Here is a 22,873-nt window from a genome sequence, read left to right on the forward strand (position 1 = left end):
ATTAAGGACCTCTGGTTAAAGGGAGATTCCTAGAATAAAGTCATTGCTCGCCTTTGAAGTCACAAAACTGACTCAGAATCCCTAGTAAGATAATAGACCTAAATTTCAAACTTTGTTGAAAGACAAAATAAAAATCTGAAATTCCAAAAGTTGCCCTCTGTTATTAACAGCCAAGATTGGAGGCCTCTAAAGAGAGTTTTGCACTAAATGGTAATAGAGGGGAGAGTCAGGCCAAGGGGCAGACAGGAAGAAAGGCAGCTGTGCAGACATAATTTTCCACTGCCATCCACTGTGGATAGAGTTGGGAAACATGGGGCAGCAAGGATATGGTGACAAAGGCTGGCCTTGTCACACTTCTCTAGGCAAAGCCTGGGAAGCCACAGGCCCCTGGACAAGAGCACCCAAAGCCTCACCCATGCCGAAGGTGGTGAGAGGCACTGGCTGAGCGAGGATCCGGAGGGCAGCTGGCATACTGGAGGTGCAGAAGCAAGGATGCCAGGAATCCGGAGATGGCACAGTAGGGGGCCTCAAAATGGAAGGCTGTAAGCCAACTCCGGGCCCCAGCAGTAACACCAGCATGACACCAGTATAGCAGGCACACTATGTCCATCAGGTCTAGACCCAGAGGGCAGAAAGGTATGGGAGCCTGCAGTCTCTCCCTCTACCTCCTTCAGATACATAATTTCTCCTTGAAGCTAAGACAGGGACTGAGGGAAAAGGGCAGATAAGAAGCCCACTGATCAGAGAAAACAGCTCCATAGAGTCAGCTTTTACTTGACTGAATATTTAACTGCCTGCTTATCAGATATTTTTCCTCTTCCAGAGCAGGTATTCCAGAACAAGATGACATTGAATACAGGACATAGAGCCACATAATTTTCTTCACACTCAAGTCCTCATGTGGACATTAACCCACTTAATCATTTAGATTAACTATCTGCATTGATAATTTACAACATAATTGTTCAGGTGTGTGGGCTTTTTTGACCTGATAGTTTAGAACACACCTCCACAAGGGACTGTGATGACACAGAGGACATTCATGGACCTCTGCAAATGGATTAGGAAAATTCAGAGAGTATGGGAAGCTTGCCCAGGGATGCCCAGCTAGAGCCAGGATTCAGACTCAAGCTTGGAGAGTCTGCTTCTTATCTGCTCTAGGCTGCTTGCCTGGATGGTCCAGGAATTCCAGTGTCCTACCCCCAATCCTGCTGGAAAAACCCTTCTTTGCTTTAGGTCTCTCACTGTAGTAAGCATTTGGCTTAGTGTTTGCCTTCAACAAATTTCCCTTGCCTTTTCCTCCTGTTCCCCTCAGCTCATAAAGTGGATAGAATATAATTACCGAGGAAATGCATATAGACAGTAGAGAAGCCAGAGAATGTCTTCCCTGGCTGGTTAGCTCAATTAGATGGAGGGTTAAAGATGGCAGGGTGAAGCATGACACATGTACAAATAAAACAAAACAAAATAAACCCCAAAAAGCCATAAAGGAAAAGATGGGTAATTTTGACTATATAAAAATAGATTCATAAAACAAAAGAAAAATCATAAACAAGACAAATAGACAAAAAGTAAACCGGGGTAGGGGGGATACTAGGAGGACACAACATATAAGATAGTTATAGTAGTAATTTGCTTTATATAAAATCACCTCTCGGTGCCTGTGGCTCAATCCTTAACCTTCTGCCCTTGGTTCAGGTCATGATCCCAGGGTCCTGGATCAGGCTCCTTGCTCAGTTGGGAGTCTGCTTCTCCCTCTGCCCCTCCCCCTGCTTGTGATCATGTGTTTGCCCGCTCACTCTCTTTCTCATTCTCTCACAAAAGTTGATAAATAAAATCTAAAAAAAATAAAATTAGCTCTCATAAGTTAAAAAATCCAGCAACTCAGTAGAAACTTCTGCAAATCATATAAGTTCATAGCAAGAAAACAGCCAATATCATTATAAAAAGACAAACTCACATATGATTAAGAAATATAAATTTAAAAAGCAATGAAACAACATATTTCACCTATCAGGATGATATAGACTATCCCGTTGTAAGACCAATAAGTCCTGGGGATGTAAGACAGCGTGATAACTATAGTTAACAAAAGTGTATTACATAACTAAAAGGTGCTAAGAAAGTAGATCTTAAAAGTTCTCATCACAAGAAAAAAAAAATTGTGGGGCGCCTGGGTGGTTCAGTGGGTTAAAGCCTCTGCCTTCAGCTCAGGTCATGATCCCAGGGTCCTGGGATCAAGCCTCGCATTGGGCTCTCTGCTCGAAAGGAAGCCCGCTTCCCTTCCTCTCTCTCTCTCTCTGCCTGCCTCTCTGCCTACTTGTGATCTCTGTCTGTCAAATAAATAAATAAAATCTTAAAAAAAAAAGATTAAAAAAACCTTGTAAATATGTGAGTTGGATGTTAACTGGGACTTACTGTGATATTTCACAACACATACATATCAAACCATTATGTTGTACACCTTAGACAATGTTATATGTCAATTATGTCTCAATAAACTGTGGGAAAATGGTTAACTGGACTCAGAAGGTAAGTGATGATTAATTTTTCTGGCATACTGGAGTTAATTTATTTTAACCAGGCCCTAATGCTTAAGAATGTTTTGTTTTGTTTGTTTAAGAGTTTACTTATTTATTTCAGAGAGAGAGAGAGAGAGAGCACATGAGTGGAGGGGCTGAGAGAGGGAGAAGCAGGCTCCCCACTGAGAAGGGAGTCCAATGAGGGACTCAATCCTAGGACTCTGGGATAATTATCTGAGCCAAAGGCAGACACCCAACCAACTGAGCCACCCAGGCACCCCAAGAATGTATGTTTTTGATTAAAATAAATCTCTAGTTTTTATCCTCATGCCTTTCTTCCCCTCTCCCTGGTAATATTAAATGGAGCAGAGGTGGCGGGGGGGGGGGGAAGAATGGTACAAATTTGAAATACCCATTATTGGGGAGGATAAGGAAATGAGGACTGTCATACTGTTGGAGTGTAAGCCCTTTTAAATATAGTTTGGTGATATCTCTCAATATTTTAAGTGTATACACTCCGATTTATTAACTGTATATTAAAGGATTCCCCTAAAGATACTCTTATATTCACAAATGTAAGAATAATTACTCCAAGGGTGCCTGGGTAGCTCCTTGGGTTAAGCCTCTGCCTTTGGCTCAGGTCATGATCTTAGGGTCCTGGGATCCAGTCCCACATAGGGCTCTCTGCTCAGTGGGGAGCCTGCTTCCCCTCACTCTCTCTGCCTGCCTCTCTGCCTACTTGTAATCTCTGTCTGTCAAATAAATAAATAAAATCTTGGGAAGAAAAAAACAAAACAAAACAAAATTACTCCAAGTATTCATCTTTTACCCTGCAATTTGTAGATTTAACATGCAGTGTTACCTGTAGTTTCAGCCATACCCAAGTAACCTATCAAAAATGCAAACCTTAGGATGTAAAACACCTGCTGAAATCCCTTTAAAGATTCTCTATTATCTAAAGGTCTCTAACACTCTAACTTTGCCTATGAAACCCCCTACCTATATTATTCTATATTATTGCCCATACTCTACCACTTTTTCTTTTACACTTTCCATTACACACACACACACACACACACACACACACTGCTATATCATGCTTCAGTGTCTTTATTCATAAATCATAAGTTGGTCCACAAACATTTTTTCATAGTTTTTTTATTGAAGTATAACTAAAATACAGTGTTACATGAGTTTCAGGTATACATCATAATGATTCAGCAAATTTAAACATTTCTCAGTGTTCATCATTAAATGTTCCCTTAATCCCCTTTCTCTATTTCACTCAACCCCCACCCACCTCCACTTTGGCAACCACCTGTTTGTTCTCTGAATTCAAGTCTGTTTTTTGTTTGTTTGTCTGTTTTTCCTTTGGTCATTTGTTTTGTTTCTTAAATGCTACATATGACTAAAGTCATATGGTACTTGTCTTTCTGTCTGATTTATTTCACTTAGCACTATACCCTCTGGGGTTGCAAAGGGCAAGATCTTGTTCTTTTTTACGGATGAGTAATACCCAATTGTAAATATATACCACATCTTCTTTATCCATGCATCTGTGGATGGGACACTTGCATTGCTTCCGTATTTTGGCTATTGTAAATAATGGTGCAATAAACATGGGGTGCAGGTTTTTGGACTTTCCTTGGATAAATACCCAGTAGTAGAATTAATGGATCATATGGTATTATTTCTCATTTTTTGAGGAACTCCCATATTTGCATTCCCTTCCATGCTGCACGAGAGTTCCTTTTTCTCCACATTCTCACCAACATTTCTTGTGTTTTAGGTTCTATCTATTCTGACCAGTGTAAGGTGATATTGTGGTTTTGATTTGAATTTCCCTGCTGTTCAGTGATGTTGAGCATTTTTTCATGTGTCTATTTGCCACTTAGATGTCTTCTTTGGAAAAATGTCTATTCAAGTCCTCTGCCTGTTTTTTAATACTATACTAACAATATAATACTCTATTATTACTATGCTAATATTTTTTACCACTACAGTACACACTGTCCATTGTTTACTATATCAGTTAGGAATTGCATTAAGCTGCTAATAAAAAAGATCCAACCTCAGGGGCTTAAATAAATTGGGACTTTATTCTCTCATGTAAAAGAAATCCATAGGTAGGCAGTCCAGGACTGGTAAGGTGGCTTTGTAACATCACCAGGGGCCAAGCCTTCTACTTATTTCTCACTGGCCAGAACTGAGACACAAGGTCACCCCAAGTATAAGGTGTTATCAGTCTGGGTTCTGTTGAACCCAACTAGTTTAAAAAGAAAGATGCAGGACACTGGGTAGCTCAGTCAGTTTTCAGCTCAGGTCATCATCTCACGGTCTTGAGAGCCAGTCCACATCAGGCTCCATGCTGATCATAGAGCCCGCTTAGGATTCTTTCTCCCTCTCTCTCTGCCCCATCCCCCATGCACAAACGTGCACTCTCTCTCTAAAAAATAAAAATGAATAGTAAGATTAAGAATGGGGTGCTTGGGTGGCTCAGTCCATTAAGTATCCAACTCTTGGTTTTGGCTCAGGTCACAATCTCAGGATCTTGGGATCCAGCCCCACATCCAGCTCTGCCCTCAGCAGAGTCTGCTTGGAATTCTCTCCCTCCCTCCTCTGCCTGTCCCCTGCTCACTCTCTTGCTCTCTCAAATAAATAAATAAATCTTAAAAAAAAAAAAAAAAGGGAAAGAAAGAAACATATTTTAGAGCATTAGTGACTTACAGAGTCATTGAGATGAAACAAACTCAGGCTTAATTCATAGGAACAATTTCTAAAATCATTCCACAGACCTGGGCTGCCAAGGCAGCTGATACTTCTGCAATGATCTGAACTCTGCTGGCTTGGGACGCCTGGGTGGCTCAGTTGGTTAAGCAGCTGCCTTCGGCTCAGGTCATGATCCCAGCATCCTGGGATAGAGTCCCACATCGGGCTCCTTGCTCGGCAGGGAGCCTGCTTCTCCCTCTGCCTCTGCCTGCCATTCTGTCTGCCTGTGCTCGCTCTCTCCCCCTCTCTCCCTCTGATAAATAAAATCTTTAAAAAAAAAAAAAAAGTTCTGAACTCTGCCAGCCAAACAGGAAATTACCCCTACAGTGGCTGACTCTAGAAGCACACTGCTTTTGCTGCATGTATGTCAGCAAAATACATGCAGCTGACATGTGCTGTCAGCTTAGATGGCTTAGATGGCTTGTGGCCTGCTTTTCTCATCACATAACTTGATTTAGAATTCAGGTCTTATATCAATGCATTTGATGAGCAGTCACAGTCAGAATCAAGAGAGCTGTCAGCTGCAAGAGAGTCTTAAAATACATAATACTTAGCTTTTTAGCCTCTTAAATACAGAAATGCAAATAGCTATCAAGTGACACATTCTCCAGCATCTACCACAGGAGGCAGGGGAGATAAGCAAACAGATTGGCTTAGCCCTAAGGCAAGGCACAAAACACAAATAAAATCAGGGTCTCAATTATCTGGGAAGAGAGCTGGGGTGGCTACAGAGACAGCAAGAGTGTCTGCTATGCATACCTGACCCAGTCTTAAGAGATAAAGGAAGACTTTTCTGAGAAGGCAAAAGGGGGACATCTGGGTAACTCAATTGGTTAAGTGCCCAACTCTTGATCTCAGCTCAGATCTTGATCTTGGGTTCATGAGTTCAAGCTGCAATGGCTCTACTTGAAGAAGGAGAAGGAGAAGAAGAAGAAGAATAACAACAACAACAACAACAAGAGGAAGGCGGCAACGAGGGACAAGAAGAGTAATCCAGGCATAGGGAAAAGCAAGAATATGTTGTTTTCGGGGTGGGGGGGGGGGGTGAACCTGGGTGGCTCAGTTAAGTGCCTGCCTTCAGTTCATCATGATCCCAGGTTCTGGGATGGAGCCCCAGGGCAGGCTCCCTCTCGGCAGGGTGTCTGCTTCTTCCTCTTCCTCTCCCCCAATTCGTGCTCTCCCTTCTCTCAAATAAGTAAAATTTTAAGGAAGGAAGAGAGGGAGGGAGGGAGAGCAAGCGAGCGAGCGAGCGAGCGAGCAAGCAAGCAAGCAAGCAAGCGCGCGCTCCTGGGTGGCTCAGTGTGTTAAAGCCTCTGCCTTCAGCCCAGGGTCCTCGGATCAAGCCCCGCACAGGGCTCTCTGCTGGGCGGGGAGCCTGCTTCCCTTCCTCTCTCTCTCTGCCTGCCTCTCTGCCTACTTGTGATCTCTGTCAAATAAATAAAATCTTAAAAAAAAAAAGAAAGAAAGAAAGAAAGAGGAAAGAAGAAAAAAGGAAAGTGGGAGGGAGGGAAAGGTGGAGCACAGGGAAGGGATATGAATACTTCCCATATGTTCTTATTTCATCTCATAAAAATCATAGGAATGAGTATTATCATTCCCAATTTGCAAATCAAGAAGAGTCTTCAAAGGCACATTAAAGAATTTGGATTTCAAGATAGCCAGAAATTCTCCATAGGAATGCAGAGGTGTTTGGTGTTAGGGAGCTGCTGGTAAGCAGAGAGAAGAATACAGACTTCCAAACCTCATAAAACACCATAAAATATAATGATAAGGACTGGGAAAAGTTATTTGCCATGCAGGTAACTGTTAATTGACAAAAGATTAGTATCCAGAATATATAAAGAAATCCCATATGTCAATTTTAAAAGTTACAAATACTCCAATAAACAACTGGATGAAGGCTAGGGCTTAACAGAAGTGAAAACCCAAATGATTAAAAAACATACAAAAAATTAAGGAAAAAACAAAATATATATAAAGTTATCTCTTCAACCTCACAGCAAATGCAAATTAAAATAACAATAAATACCATTCCAGATTTATCAGATTGGCAAAAAAGTTTAAATTCTGAAAAAAGTTTTGACAGGCATATGGTACTATCCTTTGAAAACCAATGTGACTATATTAAGTATCAAGATGTATTCCTCCTTCATTCCTTCAACCCACCAATTTAGCTTCTTGGGAATAGTATCCTGTGAGAACCAGCTGTTAATTATTCAAGTATTCAGGTATTACATAAACCTGTTGCTAAATAGTTAGCATCTTGAAATCAGCCTTGATGGGAATATTGACACCACAGAAAGCTGCAACGGCTACAAATCAGGCTTAGGTGTTTTGTTTTTTCTTAGATCTTGTTTACCAGAATACAAGCATACATAGAGAAACTCTCGTGCGTATGCACGAAACACTGTTGAAGAAACATTCAGAATCTATGCTATGTTTAAATTTATGGGTTATTAATTATCATTTGCATTAAATCATTACTAAGGTAGGAATAACAACATAATTTAACCTTAGTTTGAATTTTTCAATTACTTTCACATTCACAACTCTCTATGTAATCGTTCTTAAATAATTTCTTTAAACGGTAAGAAAAGTGTATTATTTCACAAAACAAGAAGCCTGAACTGGAGTGCCCCCCAACCCTGGCTTGTTAGTGACTATTTGATGTCTTCAAGTTGCCTGATTTTTTTCTCCTTTCTACTTCGCCATTTCTAGCAAGCTTCCCTCATTTAACAAGATGGCTGCAGCAATGCCAAGAATTCTTTCACAGATGATATCTAGAGGAAGAAGAGTATTTCTTCCCATTTGTGTCTTTCCATCAAAGAAGAAAACTTTCCCTGAAGTCTCCTGTCGGACTTTCCCTCAAGTCCCATTGGTCATCTTGAATAATTCCAATAACATTCCATTACATTTAGAATTTGTCAAAGGATTTAAGTAGTTGTTTGCAAGGCTTACTCTTTACATGAAAGTTAAATTTTTCAGCAGAAAATGAAAACCCCAGTGTCTCACATTGACAATTAAAGCCACTCATTATTTTAGATCCGGGCAGAAATCATAAGTAATTTAGGTAATTTTCACCAAAATTATCTCAGTAAAGTTCATGTACTTCCAAGTGTTTAAGAATCAACTTTCATTCAGATCAGTGCCTTATTTTCTGACAATTTAATGTATTTTTCACAGATTTGGAACTTTAACCTTGACAAGAGGTATAAATGCTATGATTATCTCAATGTCAATATTATGTTTAAAAATAATCTTGCCTGAGGTAAAAGGATCTTATATATAAAAGTCATGCATTTATGACTAGGGTCATTTACATTTCTCTTGCATTAACTCTATTTTGACATGCTTACTATCGAGGAAGGGAGAGCACAAGCATGTGGTTATTACAGCCAACTTCCTTCCAGTTCCAACTTCATTTTCTGCTGCAAACATCTAGGGGAACTAGGAGGTTCTCCAAATCATTCACTAATATGAAAAAGGACTGAAGGGCAAATGTATTAATTTACTAATGAGATTTACATGTGTAAAGTACAGACTATAGATTCTGACAGCTTAAGAGAAAATAATATCCTATATTCCCTGAATCCACACATATGTCCATCTACAAAATGTAAACTTTCTAAGGTAATCCCGGTTATACTTTCAAATCAGTGGCTCTTTTTTTAAAAGTTACTTTTGGTAAATTGCTATATCAGATTTAAACCATAACTCTTTTCCCTTGAAGTGGTTTTAGTTGTATCTGCAAACTGGCAACATTAACTCAGTTCACTACTTGGAGACCAGCAACCCCCAGGGATGTGCTCATAGCTGGAGAATACCCAACACTTTTCATAATGCAGGTTAAGGGTGAAGGAAGGAGTGATGATGAGCTGAAGGGACAGATTTTAGAAATGGTCTATTTACGCAGTTGGAAGCAAAAATGTACTATTTTGATAATTATTTTTTAAGCTTAATTATAAAATTGCATACGCACAGTAAAAATCCGAACAGTAGAGAATGGTACACAATAAAAAATTAAAATACCACTTTCCCCACAAGCCCCAAGTTTCACTTTCTAGAGGCATGCATTGTCAACAGTTGCTTTTATATACCACATTTTGTCTGTTCGTTCATCCATAGATGGATTTGGGTTGTTTCTACCTTTTGGCTATCATGAATAATGCCATGAACATTGGTGTATAAGTGTTTGAGTCTCTGTTTTCAATTTTGGGGGGGTAAATACCCTGAAGTGGAATTGCTGGATCACAGGGTAATTCTGTTTGACTTTTTTGAGGAACCCCCATATTGTTTTCTCCAGTGGCTGCACTATTTTACATTCTCAGGAGCAATGCACCAGGAATGATACAAGGGTTCCAATTTCCCCATATCCTTACCAATGTTTGTTATTTTGTTTTTGTTTTTAATTTTATTTATTTGACAGAGAGAGAGAAAGCACAATCAGGAGGAGTGGGAGAGGGAGAAGCAAGCTTCCTGCTGAGCAGGGTGCCCAGTGAGGGACTCCAACCCATGACCCTGGGATCATGACCTGAGCTGAAGGCAGATGCTTAACCATCTGAGCCACCCAGGTGCCTCTGTTGTTTTGTATTAGCCATCCTAATGGGTGTGAATATCTCATTACAGCTTTGATTTGCATTTTCTGAATAGCTAGTTAGATTGAGCATCTTTTTCATGTGATTATTGGCAGCTTGTGTATTTTCTTTGGAGAAATGTCAGTTAATGTCCTTTGCCCATTTTTGCAATGAGTTGCTTGGTTTTTTCACTGTTGAGTTTAGGAGTTCTCCATATATTCTGGATATCTACCCCTTATCAGATATATGCTTTGCAACCATTTTTTTCCCATTCTGTGAATTATCTTTTCATTCTCATGACAATGTATTTTAATGCATTAAAGTTTTTTATTTTGGTGAAGTCCAACTTCTCTATTTGTCCTTTTGTTGTTTATGTTTTTGGTGTCATATCCAAGAAATTATTCCCAAATCCAAACTGATGAAACTATTCCCATTTTCTTCAAAAAGTTTTATAATTTTAGCTCTTATACTTAGGTCTTTGATCTATTTTGAGTTAATTTAAGAACTTAATTCTTTTGTGTGTAGATACTGTTTTCTCCTATCACTTGTTGAAAAGATTGTCTTTTCCCCACTGACTGGTGTTAGCATCTTTGTCAAAAATCAATTGACCAGATATGCATGTGGCTATTTTTTAAGCATAATGGGAATTTATTCACATTATTTTTTGTGTGTGCAGTCCAACGTGCGGCTTGAACTCAACAACCCTAAGATCAAGATCGAAGCTGAGAAAGAGGGCTTAACCGACTGTGACATCCAGGTACCCCAAGTTATTCACATTAATCAAGGTCACCTGGCAACCCTGTCTCTACACTGACTTTTTTTCTTAAGATTTTATTTATTTGACAGAGAGAAAGAATACAAAGAGGGGTGCAGCAGAGGGAGAGAGAGAAGCAGGCTCTCTGCTGAGCAAGGATCCCGATGTAGGGCTCAATCCCAGGACCCCAGGACCCCAGGATTATGGCCTGAGCAGATGCTTAACTAACTGAGCCATCCAGGCATCCCTCTACATTAACTTTCTTAAGTCCCTTTGAAGGTGATAGACTTGAAAGGGAAAGGCAAATTCTAAATCCCTCAAATCCCTTTACTATTAAGAGTAAAGTTTAAAGGACTAAACTTTAAGTTTTGCAGAGGAAAAGTAATCTCAAGAAATGACTTAAACTAAATTTCCATTAGAAAGGAAGAACATATATAAAGGCTTCAATAGAAAAAGAGAACAAAGTGCACCTGGGTGGCTGGGTAGAATTGAGCCCCACATCATCACATTGGGCTCTCTACTCAGCAGGAAGCCTGCTCCCCCCCCCCCACCTCTCTGCAAACTTGTGATCTCTCTCCCTGTCAAATAAATAAATAAAACCTTTAGAAAAGAGAGAGAGAGAGAAGAAAATGAAAGGTCAAAAGTCAGGTCTAGGTTCATTACCTGCTCCCACCCTCAGTGCAGGAGACGGTGAAGTAGGAAAACATGTTAAGTGTTAGTCTGGAGGTGAGATGAGGTAGAAATGTAAACTGCAGCAATACCAGTACGTGCTTTTATCAAAAGAAGTAGGAATAGATAAGAGGCAACCAAAAATTAATAAATAAACAGTATAAAGAGACTGGAACTTGTTTATATGCTGCTGGAAGGGTCCATTGGTGAGAGAGAGAGATGACACAGAAGAGAGAAGATACTTGAAGGAGCATCCTTGAGGAGGAGAGAACCAAGAGCTTTTAGAAGGAGGGGCACATTGGGGAGCAACATCACAGATGGAGAAAGTGGGCACTAATGCATAGAGGGGTGCCCATTGGATGGTGATTTCCCAGCTGCTGGCTTCTCTTTGTTCAATGGAGAAGAAAAAATGTTCCGTTACCAATTTGCTTTCATCTCCAGATCTACCCCATATTACTACTCTGTGTTAGTGGACCTGAACCATATAAACATTTCCCTTTTGCCAAACAAGTAATGTTAAGGTTTGTCCGCAATGAGTACTGAAGGGAGATTGCAGGAGGAGCTTTTCTTCCTGTTTCTGGTTTGCTCCTTTCAACAGGTTCTTTTTTTTTTTTTTTTTTTTTCTTTTTTAAATAATGCAATTCAGGTATTTTTTTTTAATTTTTTATTTTTTATAAACATATATTTTTATCCGCAGGGGTACAGATCCGTGAATCGCCAGGTCCACACACCCCACAGCACTCACCAAAGCACACACCCCCCTCAATGTCCATAACCCCACCCTCAACAGGTTCTTACAGGACACTGTGGCCAGCACCACATAACACCTTCCTGTGGGTAGCTTTCCCCAGCCATCCAGAGGGCACCTTACTTCTCTACCATTCACTTAGCCACAAAATCTGGAGTGGGCTTGGGAACACCAAATCTGTTCCTTGCTAGGCTATCTCAACTTAGAGAGTAGCAGCTTTAATATCTTATTTCCACATTCTTTAAAATTTTCTTTTTCTCTTAATAGATAATCCCTATAATCCCTTAATAGATAATTCTTTTTTTTTAAAGTTTTTAGTTATTTACTCCTTTAAGTAACCTCCACATGCAACATGGGCTCAAACTCATGACCATGAGATCAAGAATCAAACACTCTTCCGACTGAGCCAGCCAGGCGTCCCTACAGTTAATTCTTTATGTTAAATTTTCCTGTTTCAATTACTTTGTAGTTTCTCTTTGTGGTCTCTTAAAGGGTTCTGACTTAATAAGTTTCCCCCTAAGAATGGGGGGGAGGGGAAAGAGGAGAAATGGGCTGGAAAAGGGGGTAAATAAATTTGCCAGACAAAAGTAGGATTTCCATTCCACTGTCTGGATGTATTGTAATTTATTTTACCAGTCTCTGGATGTTTAGGTTCTTTAAAACACACACACACACACAATGACACAATATAGATATAGATGGATACTCTATTAGTCTACCGATGCTTTTGGAGACATCTTTTCTTTCCTTTCCTTTCTTTTCTCTTCCTTTTCTTTCTGTATATTTATTTTTGACTGTTATGACTGCTGACTCTTTGAAAAGACTGCCAAAATAAACTGTTGGTAGAGCAAAGTCAAGTCTGGGCTCCTAGGTGGCTCAGTTGGTTAAGCGACTGCCTTTGGCTCAGATCATGATCCTAGTGTCCGGGGATGGAGCTCCCTGCTCAGTGGGGAGCTGGCTTCTCCCTCTGCCTGCTGCTCCCCCGCTTGTGCTCTCTGTCAAATGAATAAATAAAATCTTTAAAAAAAAAAAAAAAAAGAGAACAAAGTCAAGTTCATTGCTTATCACAAAAACTTGTAAGGAGCGAGGGATAAGAGAAGTAAGGGAGACTACTGCCTTGACAGTCTTGATAGCATCTTAGAAAGGGGAGGGCAACAGCAGCAGAATATTTATGAGGTTTTTAAAAGTCTGGATTGGATAAGGTTTTGTTTTTTTTTTTTTTTTAATATTATTTATTTGAGAGAGAGAGAGAGAGAGAGAGAGCGTGAGCCTGTAGGGGGAGGGGCAAAAGAAGATAATTTCAGGCAGATGCCCCGCTAAGAACGGAGCCCACCGTAGGATTCAATCTGACAACCCTGAGATCATGACTTGAGCCAAAATCAAGAGTCAAGGGGGCTTATTGGGTCAAAATTCATGACGTAATTTACATAGACATAGCTCTGAATCTTGGATAGGAACAGTCATTTGATAAGCCTGGTAGACTGATTTGTGTCCTGAGAAGGGCATATTTATTCTCATGAGGAATAACTGAGCTCGTCTCTGGTTGGGGGAAGGGGGAGAGGACTTTCCAGAAGTTTGACTTAGGTAAAGTTTCTTAGACATAACAGCCAAAGCCAAATCCCTATAAGAAAAAAATTAAGGGGCTGCTGGGTGGCTCAGTTATTAAATATGTGCATTCGGCTCAGGTCGTGATCCCTGGGGCCTGGGACCAAGCCCTGCATCAGGCTCCCTGCTCAGTGTGAAAAATACAAGAACTCTGGAAAACAGTTTGGCAGTTTCTTACAACATTAAACACACACCTATCACAAAATGCAACTCCTAGGTATTTCTACTCCTAGGTATTTCTACTCCTAGGTATTTCCCAAGAGAAATAAAAGCACATGTCCATACAAAATCTTATATGAATATTCATAGCAGCTTTATTTGTAATAGCCAAACACTGAAACATCCAAATGTCCATCAATGGGTCTATGGATAAACAAATAGCGGTATATCCGAATACAGGAAAATTATTCAGCACTAAAAAGGGAATTAAGTGTTGTTACATACAATGGCATGGATGAGTTCCAAAATAATTATGCTAAATGAAAGAAGCCAACAAAAAAAGAGTACATACTGGGGCACCTGGGCGTCTTAATCAGTTAAGCATCTGAACTCTCCCTTTTGTCTCAGGTCATGATCTCCAGGTTATGGGATCCAGCGGCCCCACACACACACCTTGGGCTCCATGATTCACAGGGAAACTGCTTGAGATTCTCTCTCTCCCTCTCCATCTGCCCCTTTTCCCCCAACTCTTCCTCACTCTCAAATAACTAATTAAAATAAATTTTAATTTATTAAAATTCCCTCTCTGTCTCTCTGCCCCTCCCCCTCCTCTAAAAATAAGAGTACACAGTATACGATTGCATTTAAGCAAATTATAGAAAAATGCGAACTGATGTATAGTGAGAGAAAGAAAGTCATGGTTATTTGGGGATGGGTTTTGCAGGAGGGGTTTGGAGGGCATGAAAGAGACATTATAAAGAAGCATGAGAAAATGTTTGGGGGTGATAAATATATTATCTTTCTTTGCTATTGTTGTTAAAGATTTTATTTATTTCCAGGGAGAAAATGAGAAAGAGATCAATCTTACTCTAAATTGGGATATCCAATACCACCAGTTTTTTACGCACCGAACTAGGTGTGAGAGTAGGAGACTAAGCAAATATATTGTACTAGGAATGGGAGACCCTTCCTTTTTGGAGCATTTTCCGCTCTCTTCGGCCCATTATGAACTGGGAGATTAAACATTTGCATGCTCAGTGAAATCGCTCTACGTGAAGTCCTCGTAAGCCCTGAAAGCCTCTACGGAGTTCCAAAAGTCCCCCCAGTATGAACTTACATTGTGGCACTTCACTGCAGGCGGAGATGCCAGACCTCTCGGCTCTGCCACACGTCTGGCCAGATGCTGGGGCCGCAAAACCAACCACCCGCCCCAGCTCTCAGGTGGGGCTCCGCTGCCCGGCGAACGCCCCCGCAGACCCTCCAAGCAGGGGCGGGGCCAACACCGGAAGAGGCGGGGCCAGGAGTGCCGAAGGGCCGGCGGAAGAAGCTGTGCTTTCTTTTCCGCGCGGCCACCGAAGGATGAGGGTGTGTGAGGTCCCTTCGGCCAAGCGGGCCGGGTGGCAGCGTCTGAGGGCCAGTCGCAGGGCTCTTCGAGGTGGGAGTCCTCGCGGTTTTAGTTCCTCCTGTTCCTGCCGGGAACCTGATTCCGTGCCGGAAGCCATGCTTACTTACCTCAGGCCTTCTGATCTTTGGTGCCCGCGCCCAGGGCTTCCGACCCTTGCCGGAGCTCAGCGGAATGGTTGGCCCGGGAGGCGGACTCCTCCCTGCTAAGTGGACGCGGCTGGAGCTTGCTTCCCAGTCGTTGGCTCTCGCATGTTTTGAGTAACCAGACGCGACTCTTAACCTGACCCTTCTCTTTTAGTAACCCTGGCTTCAACTGTTCTGACCTCAAGAATTAATAAGGCGTCTCCTCAGATTCAGGTCGTTCCGAGGTGGGTGGAGGGTACGGCGGGTAGGTTTAGTGCCCCTCCCGGCCCTTCTCCGGAGCACTTTTGTATCTCCTGCAAAGCCTTGTGTGCGGCCTAGACAGTTTTAAGGTCCGCTAAATGGGCTGCGTATTTACCCCTAGTAAGGGAGCATTTTGTAAAATCGGGAAGGGATTAGCTCCAGGAAGTTAGGACAACTTTTACTTAACTATACTTTGTGATTGGCATTTAAAATTGTTAACAGTTTAGGAACAGTTCTGGTAGGGATTTAGTACAGTTAAGTAGTCGCATTTGTGAGTCTGCCTTTCGAGATAACGCCAGAGACAGTGGTATTGAAGTTGGAGAACAACACGTACTGTATAGGTCCCCGCCCTCGCCCCACAGGCCATAAATGCCTGCTCTACCCTTAGATGTTTGCGTTTGTATAGAGATTTGTATTTCTGGACCTAAGAGGGAAGAAACAAGGTCAGCCGCTAGGAGACTGGAAAAATACTGCCTGTTCAAAAACAAGTTATTAATGAATACTTCCATCGACGAGACTTGGTAAAATCCTGTGGTTTTGTTGTTCCCTCTCCAAATACGTTGCTGACAAGGCAACTGTGATGGCTGCAAAATCGTTTATATTGGGTATTAGTCATTATTTTGAGGCCTAAGGGGCTCGAATCCAATTTTTATTGATAAATATTGGGATTTTTAAAAATTTTTCAGTCTAATGTTTGGTAAAAATATTGATAATGTAGGTAATTCCTGCAGCATAATAAATACAGAGGGTATCAAACGATTAATGTGATTTTACCAATACAGTAGCGTCTCATTTCTTTCCCATGCCATTCTGAGACGCCTGTTATCTGGGCTTTTTGTCGCTTTCCCCTTTTTTGAGCTGAGTGGGACAGATAGTTTCATTCCAGATACGTTTATCTCTAAACATTCTTAGACGCTACACAGATGGGATTATGCATGTAGTTGTCAGTAGTTTTCATGAATCTCATTACACTGAAATTTTCCAGTTGGAATTATTCATAACTAATAGTTTGTGTTCCTAATATTGATTATGTGAAATTATTTCCAGACTTGAAAATGATAAATTGTTTTGCAAGGTCCAGCATTTGGTGTGTCTTCATAAATCATTTCCAGTAGCTGTCTGGTTCAGTGATTTATCCTCCTGGGGTGCTGTGGGATATGATCTGTGGTCCTGGACATTCCCTTTGCACTGCTGAAGTGTGCTTTCAGGCAACCTGGGACTTAATTCCACAAGACTGTCCAATAATGATGCCAACATAATTTATCTGCTGTAAAACTGTATTAGATTTGCCATTGTGATGCTTTGGTTGGAGGTCTGCACACTTGTTTTTATATATGTAACCTTTAACCTGATTCATATCTCATCCTTGTCAAGCTCTGAGACAGAAAAGCAATGGCCAGGTACTCATTAGGACCATCATGTCTTAAAATCGATACTGCCACAATAAAGAACTATCATATGTATCCACCATTTTTCCTATTCATGCTAATAAACCCATTTCCAGCTTGGAAAGATCATTTATAGAATTATTAGGACCCAAACAGTCAAAAATACTAAAATGCTCAAATCATTATAGATTTAAATTTGGGGTTTATCTGTTTTGACTATCAAAAAAAGAATTAAAGAAAATATTTTGCTCATTAGAGGTGTGTTAAACAGAAAATTTTTCCAGTATATGGAAAAATAATGTGGTTTTTATTAAGAAGTTAGTTGGGAGTCAGGAAGGTTGCAAATATTACTGCACTTATGATTCCTGATAAGGAAAAATTTTTATTGGACCATTTTTACATATTAGATGCCAAACAAACGGATGCAAGTACAAATGAGAACTCAAAATACTTTAATTTCAAGGTGCAGCAGAGCCTGTGAGGTGAAGATGAATGAAGGTCATCCTGATGTTTTCCAGAAATTGCTCACAGGATGGCTGTGATAAAACCACTAGGAGCACAACTGCACATAATGAGGTACCAAATTTAGTGTTAATCGTGTGCTTTTTTATGTTTAATACATTTTTGACATAGGTTTAAATTATAACTGGCACAATGATGACTTAAATTACTTTTTGCCGTTTACCCAGCTGAGGGTTTCTTTGAAGAAATAATTTTAAGACTGAGATGCCAGTAACCTATATTGTTTAGGTGAATTACACAAGTATAATGCAATTTTTAATTAAAATGGGTGAACTGTTCTTTTCAGCGTATAGGTAGCTGCAGATGAATATTCAAGTCCAAAACTGTCATGGTTAAAATTCATTGCCTCAAGTAAGTAATTATGATTTGTCAAGTAATCACAGCTATTAATAATCAAAAGTATCTGAAACTCCAGTGGGCTAGCACCATTTCCTGTTAAAATTGCCTGCGTATGTGAGAAGTATGGTTTCTTTATGATTCTTGACTATGGAATGATTTTCACTATTGGTTTCTGATTTTTTTCTAGAGGCATGCAGTTGGAAGGAAAAATGAAGAATTGGTCAAGAAGACATGAATTGAAACAGATAATAAAATTAATATTTTATTTAAAATTGATCACCTTACAATAAATGATGTAGAAAAATACATCTTTTGAATACTTGTAACTGCTGGTCAGTAATGCCTGTTATCTTTTAAATATTTCTAAACCACTCCATTTTCAAAATCATTAGTCAGACTTGTTTTTAACATTCTTTAAGGATACTGTGCTCTTGTCAATAACTAGCTCACTTGTGGATGATTCCCTTTGAGAAGCCATTCTAGTACCTCCAGTTCTCCTGCCCTTTCTTGCCTTAGGGGATTTCAGCAAACTAGATATCCATAAGGTTTACCCCCAGAACCTGCTATTATACCTAATAAACAAGTATTTTGGAATCGTCTTATGATCTATGGAATTTGTTTAAAATTTAAATCTTATTCTTTGTTTTTACTTTTGAATAAAAAAGTAACCCTGGGGTACCTAGGTAGTGCAGTTAGTTGGGCATCTGACTCTTGGTTTCTTCTCAGGTTGTGAGATAAAACCCAGCGTCAGGCTCTGCACTGAGCATGGAGTATGCTTAGGCTCTCCTCTCCCTCTGCTCCCCCTCCCTCATTCTCGCTCATGAGTAAATCTTATTAATAAAAAATTTTTTTTAAATCAATTGCTCTGAAAAAAAAAAAATTCTGATCTATTACTAGAACAAATAATGTTACATTAAGGAAAATAGTGATTGGACGACTCTCCAGTCTGTCCAGTACTTAAGGATTTACAAGAATTCTAAAACTAGGGGCTGCCTGGGTGGCTCAGTTGGCTAAGTGTCTGCCTTTGGCTCAGATCATGATTTCAGGGTCCTGAGATTGAGTCCCACATTGGGCTCTCTACAAAGCGGGGAGTCTGCTTCTCCCTCTCATGCCCCTTTTATGCTTATTCTCAAATAAGTAAATAGAAGTTTCCAAAAAAATTCTAAAATTCCTAACTGGAGGTTTAGGTAAATCTTGCTTTTCCCCTTTTGAGTCCCACAGTCTATAATGACCTGCCTTTATCCAAGTTAACAATTTCATTATGGCAAATCAAACAGTACAAAACCTGTATAGCAACAAAGATGCCACAAAATAAAGTCTTAACTAGAATTACAGAACTTCAATATGTAAATTGTTTTTGAAAACTAGCTTTGCTTTCTAAACAGGAGTATCTGTGACTAGTGTATATGCACTATTTTTGAATGATTTTTCAAAGGTCCATAGAGAAACTGTCCCATCTTTATGGTTAAAAAGCTCCATGAGGTACCAGTTTCTAAAGAATCAGCATAGTAGTATCTGGGTGAAATTTTGGCAATTTTGTAATGACATTTTCCTTTGAGTAAGATTTATTTATTATATATATATATATTTTTAATTTTATAATTTAACTTTGAAAAATGAAAAGGATTTGGGGATTTTACAAGTTAAGCATATTTTCTTGGTCTTACTCTCCCCAGCCCACCCTTGCCCCACCTTTCAAAGTAGATCTCCCTCTAAAAACAAAGGGTTTGCAGATTGGTTTCTTTGCCTTTTGGTACCTTTCCTGTAACCAATTTAGGTTTAAAGAGCCAATTCTTGCCCTTTGATTTGATTTAAATTACTTTTTCATTTAACCTGGCTTAAAAAATGGGGAATATCCAAGCTTTCCCTTATTCCATAATTAGGGCTTCCAAAATGATAGAATGGACATAACAGTGTATAATACAGTATGAAATCTTAAATTTGAGGCTTCTGTTTATAGAAATTGCTGTTGTCCAGTTCATGGGTGCATGACAAATGGTTTAAAAGGACTTGTAAGTAAATATTTTCTTTTAAAGTGTTGTTGCCATCTTGTGACAAGTAGAGGGAATTACATAAAAGTGATTTTTTACATTGCTTGGTTTATAAGTTTTTCATATTGAGACCATATTTCATACATTTAGGATAGTGTTCTAATGTATTATTATACATAATATTACCTGAAGCATTACTTCAAAATCACACTTCTCTACTGCTTAAATATGAAGAAAATACCCTCAGATTGGCTATTCATCGCTAGTGAAAAGAGCTGTCCCAGGTCCATATGTGGTAATAAACTGTTGGAGCTGCTGTTGGCACTGAGTCAGATAAATGTCCCTTTGCTCTAAATACTCTTCATTATACAATTCAAATGGAAATACTGCATTTGGAGCAACACAAAATACAGTGGCCCCTAAGAAGGAAAAAAATGTTAGTGAGAATTCTTCAAATGCTAAATTTGAAATCATGTTTTTCAACAAAATAGTATGTTTTAAAATTAAGTTCTGACCTATTTAATAGAATATTTCAATAATCATTTAAAGTTGACCTGTTTTTGAGACTTATGAGATAGTTTCAGTACATGCACAAACTTAACAGTGCCAAGAAGAAATAACGTTGATTACATTTTAAAGTTCAGAAACTACAGAAATTTGTTATCTGTTGACGTCATTACAGTTTTGAACCTGAGTAGTGATGTGAGGAGGTGGAAGTAGGGAGAGAAGATATTAGAAGATATGGAAATACTTTGATAAAGGTTAAATGGATGATTGAGGATAAAGACATCATTGTATGTTTTTCAATTATTTAAAACCATTGCCATAAAGGCAGACATCAGCCTATGGAATAGAATATAAAGCCTGAAAATAACCCCTCAAATACATGGTTAGATGATTTTTATAAGGGTGCCAAGACCAATGGGGAAAGGACAGTTTCCAACAAATGGTACAATATCCACATAAAAAAGAATGAAGTTGGTCCCTTACCTTATAGCAGACTAAAACACAAGGACTAAAAAAAAATTGGGGTAATGCTTCTTGATACTGGATTTGGCAGTGATTTCCTGAATACAACATTACAAGCACAGGAAACCAGAAGAAACTGGTAAATTAGACTACTTCAAGATAAAAAACCTGTGCATCAAACATAATCAACAGAGTGAAAAGGCAACCCATGGAATGGGAGAAAATACTTGGGAATCATATCTACTAACAAGAAAACTACCCAATTCAGAAATGGGTAAAAGAGAAAAAGACATTCTTCCAAAAAAGATACACAAGTAGCCAATAGGCAACATGAAAAGATGGTCAACATCGCTTTAGGAAGATGCTGAGATAATGCCTCACACCCATAAGGATGGCCACTACAAAAAAAACCCACAAATGTTAAATTTGTGGAAAAAAAAAATGAAATGTTGGCAAAGTCCTTGTGTACTGTTGGTGGGAATGTAAAATGTCCAACCCTATGGAAAACAGTGTGTTTTATCCAAAAAATTACTATATGATCCAGTGATTTCATTTATGGGTATATACCCAAAAGAATGGAAACCAAGGTCTCAAAGAGGTAAGTGTATACTCATGCTAATAGCATTATTCAGAATAGCCAAAGGTAAAAGCAATCTAAAGTCCATTTTTGAATGAATGGATAAAGAAAATGTGTGTGTGTGTATACATACATACATATACACATACACTAGAATATTCAATCTTGAACAAGAAAGAGATTCTAATGCATGCTACAACATGGATAAACCTTGAGGACATTATACTAAGTGAAGTAAGCGGGACAAAATAGGACAAACACATGATTCCACTTACATGAGGTACATAGAGAAGTCAGATTTATAAAAATAGGGGCAGGGGAAGATTGGGGAGTTACTGTTTATTGGGTATAGAGTTTCAGTTAGGGTCAATGAAAAGGTTATAGAGAAGGATGGTGTCAACAGTGTGAATGTACTTAACACCACTGAATTGTATACTTAAAAATGGTTAAGATAGTAAATGTTAGATATTTTTTTACCACAATTTAAAAGGAAAAAAGAACTGGCTGTTACTGTAGGAAATAAGCTCTTAAATTCTGTTTCGTTGTTGCTTCATTGAGTGAACAGTGAACAGTCACACTGTGACTGGCCAGATGTAGAGTGGGTAGTCAAGCAGAGTGCCACTTTTCCTAGAGCCGCCTGTCCTCAATTAACAATTCTATAGCCTCAGACTTCTGTGACTGCTCCCTTTACTACTTCCTTTATATTACCTGCATCTTTGCTGTCCCTTGAGACACTGCTTTCTTCCCCGTGGCTGTCTTAGATGAAGCTGCTTTTTCTCAAAACACCTCATACCTTACTATCACAAGGCAGAGACAGTGCCTAACTTGCTGCCCCTTTGTAGCAAGACCAGACCATTCTCAACCCTGCTTTTCTCTGAATAAAAATCGTTCTTCTAATGTCTAGTACCACCTGGCTTTACTACCCTTTCTCTTCCATGGTAAAGTCATCAACCAGTTCTTAGCACAAGGCTCATAATCTCCTCTTTTCCCTAATGCTTACCTTTCCATGACCTCCATGTGAATTACTGCTTTAACTTCAGACCTCCCAGTCTTGACCTTTTCCCTTCTACCTCCACTATGCATAGGAAGGTCACAGGTAACTGATCACCAAAAACTTACTTCAAAACCATTAGTTCAGATGTCCCCCTTCCCTGAACTACCTTTTATACTTCAAGCTTCCAGGTTTTTTTTATCTCCAAGGCCTCTAATCAGCTTTCTTCAATTCACTCCTCTTATTTATTTACTTATTTATTTTAAAAACTTTAAAAAATATATTTTATTTATTTATCAGAGAGAGATAGCACAAGTAGGCAGAGTGGCAGGCAGAGGCAGAGAGAGAGAAGCAGGCTCCCCGCAGAGCAAGGAGCCCAATGCAGGACTCAATCTCAGGACCTGAGCTGAAGGCAGTACCTTAGCCAACTGAGCCACCTAGGTGTCCCTCACTTCCTTCTTTTAAAGGAAGAATCTCTGCCAAGCCAGTCCCCCAACTCCTTGCTCCT

The 22,873-nt window shown here is 39.5% G+C and overlaps 1 protein-coding gene, 1 long non-coding RNA gene and 1 other non-coding gene across 4 annotated transcripts in view; 2 read left to right on the forward strand and 1 right to left on the reverse strand.

Moving 5' to 3' along the window:
* The first annotated feature begins 15,105 nt into the window (after positions 1 to 15,105).
* LOC131826757 (uncharacterized) lies at positions 15,106 to 18,143 on the forward strand. Of its 2 annotated transcripts, XR_009351729.1 has the most exons (5): positions 15,106 to 15,235; positions 15,503 to 15,572; positions 17,440 to 17,552; positions 17,785 to 17,849; positions 18,025 to 18,143. It is a non-coding gene; the product is annotated as an uncharacterized LOC131826757 (long non-coding RNA). The 2 variants fall into 2 exon arrangements; XR_009351728.1 differs by lacking the exon at positions 15,503 to 15,572 and having other exon boundaries at positions 15,108 to 15,235.
* LOC131828443 (small nucleolar RNA SNORD87) lies at positions 17,622 to 17,710 on the forward strand. The gene has a single exon (XR_009352449.1). It is a non-coding gene; the product is annotated as a small nucleolar RNA SNORD87 (small nucleolar RNA).
* A 172-nt stretch (positions 18,144 to 18,315) lies between the features above and the next one.
* Positions 18,316 to 22,873, reverse strand: part of MCMDC2 (minichromosome maintenance domain containing 2) — a 34,876-nt gene continuing 30,318 nt past the window's right edge. Inside the window, exon 15 of the mRNA XM_059166306.1 lies at positions 18,316 to 20,247. Coding sequence (XP_059022289.1) covers positions 20,081 to 20,247 — 167 coding nt within the window. The 3' untranslated portion in view covers positions 18,316 to 20,080. The remainder of the gene's footprint in view (positions 20,248 to 22,873) is intronic.

Source organism: Mustela lutreola, chromosome 3 (assembly GCF_030435805.1).
Source record: "Mustela lutreola isolate mMusLut2 chromosome 3, mMusLut2.pri, whole genome shotgun sequence".
Taxonomy (NCBI): domain Eukaryota; kingdom Metazoa; phylum Chordata; class Mammalia; order Carnivora; family Mustelidae; genus Mustela; species Mustela lutreola.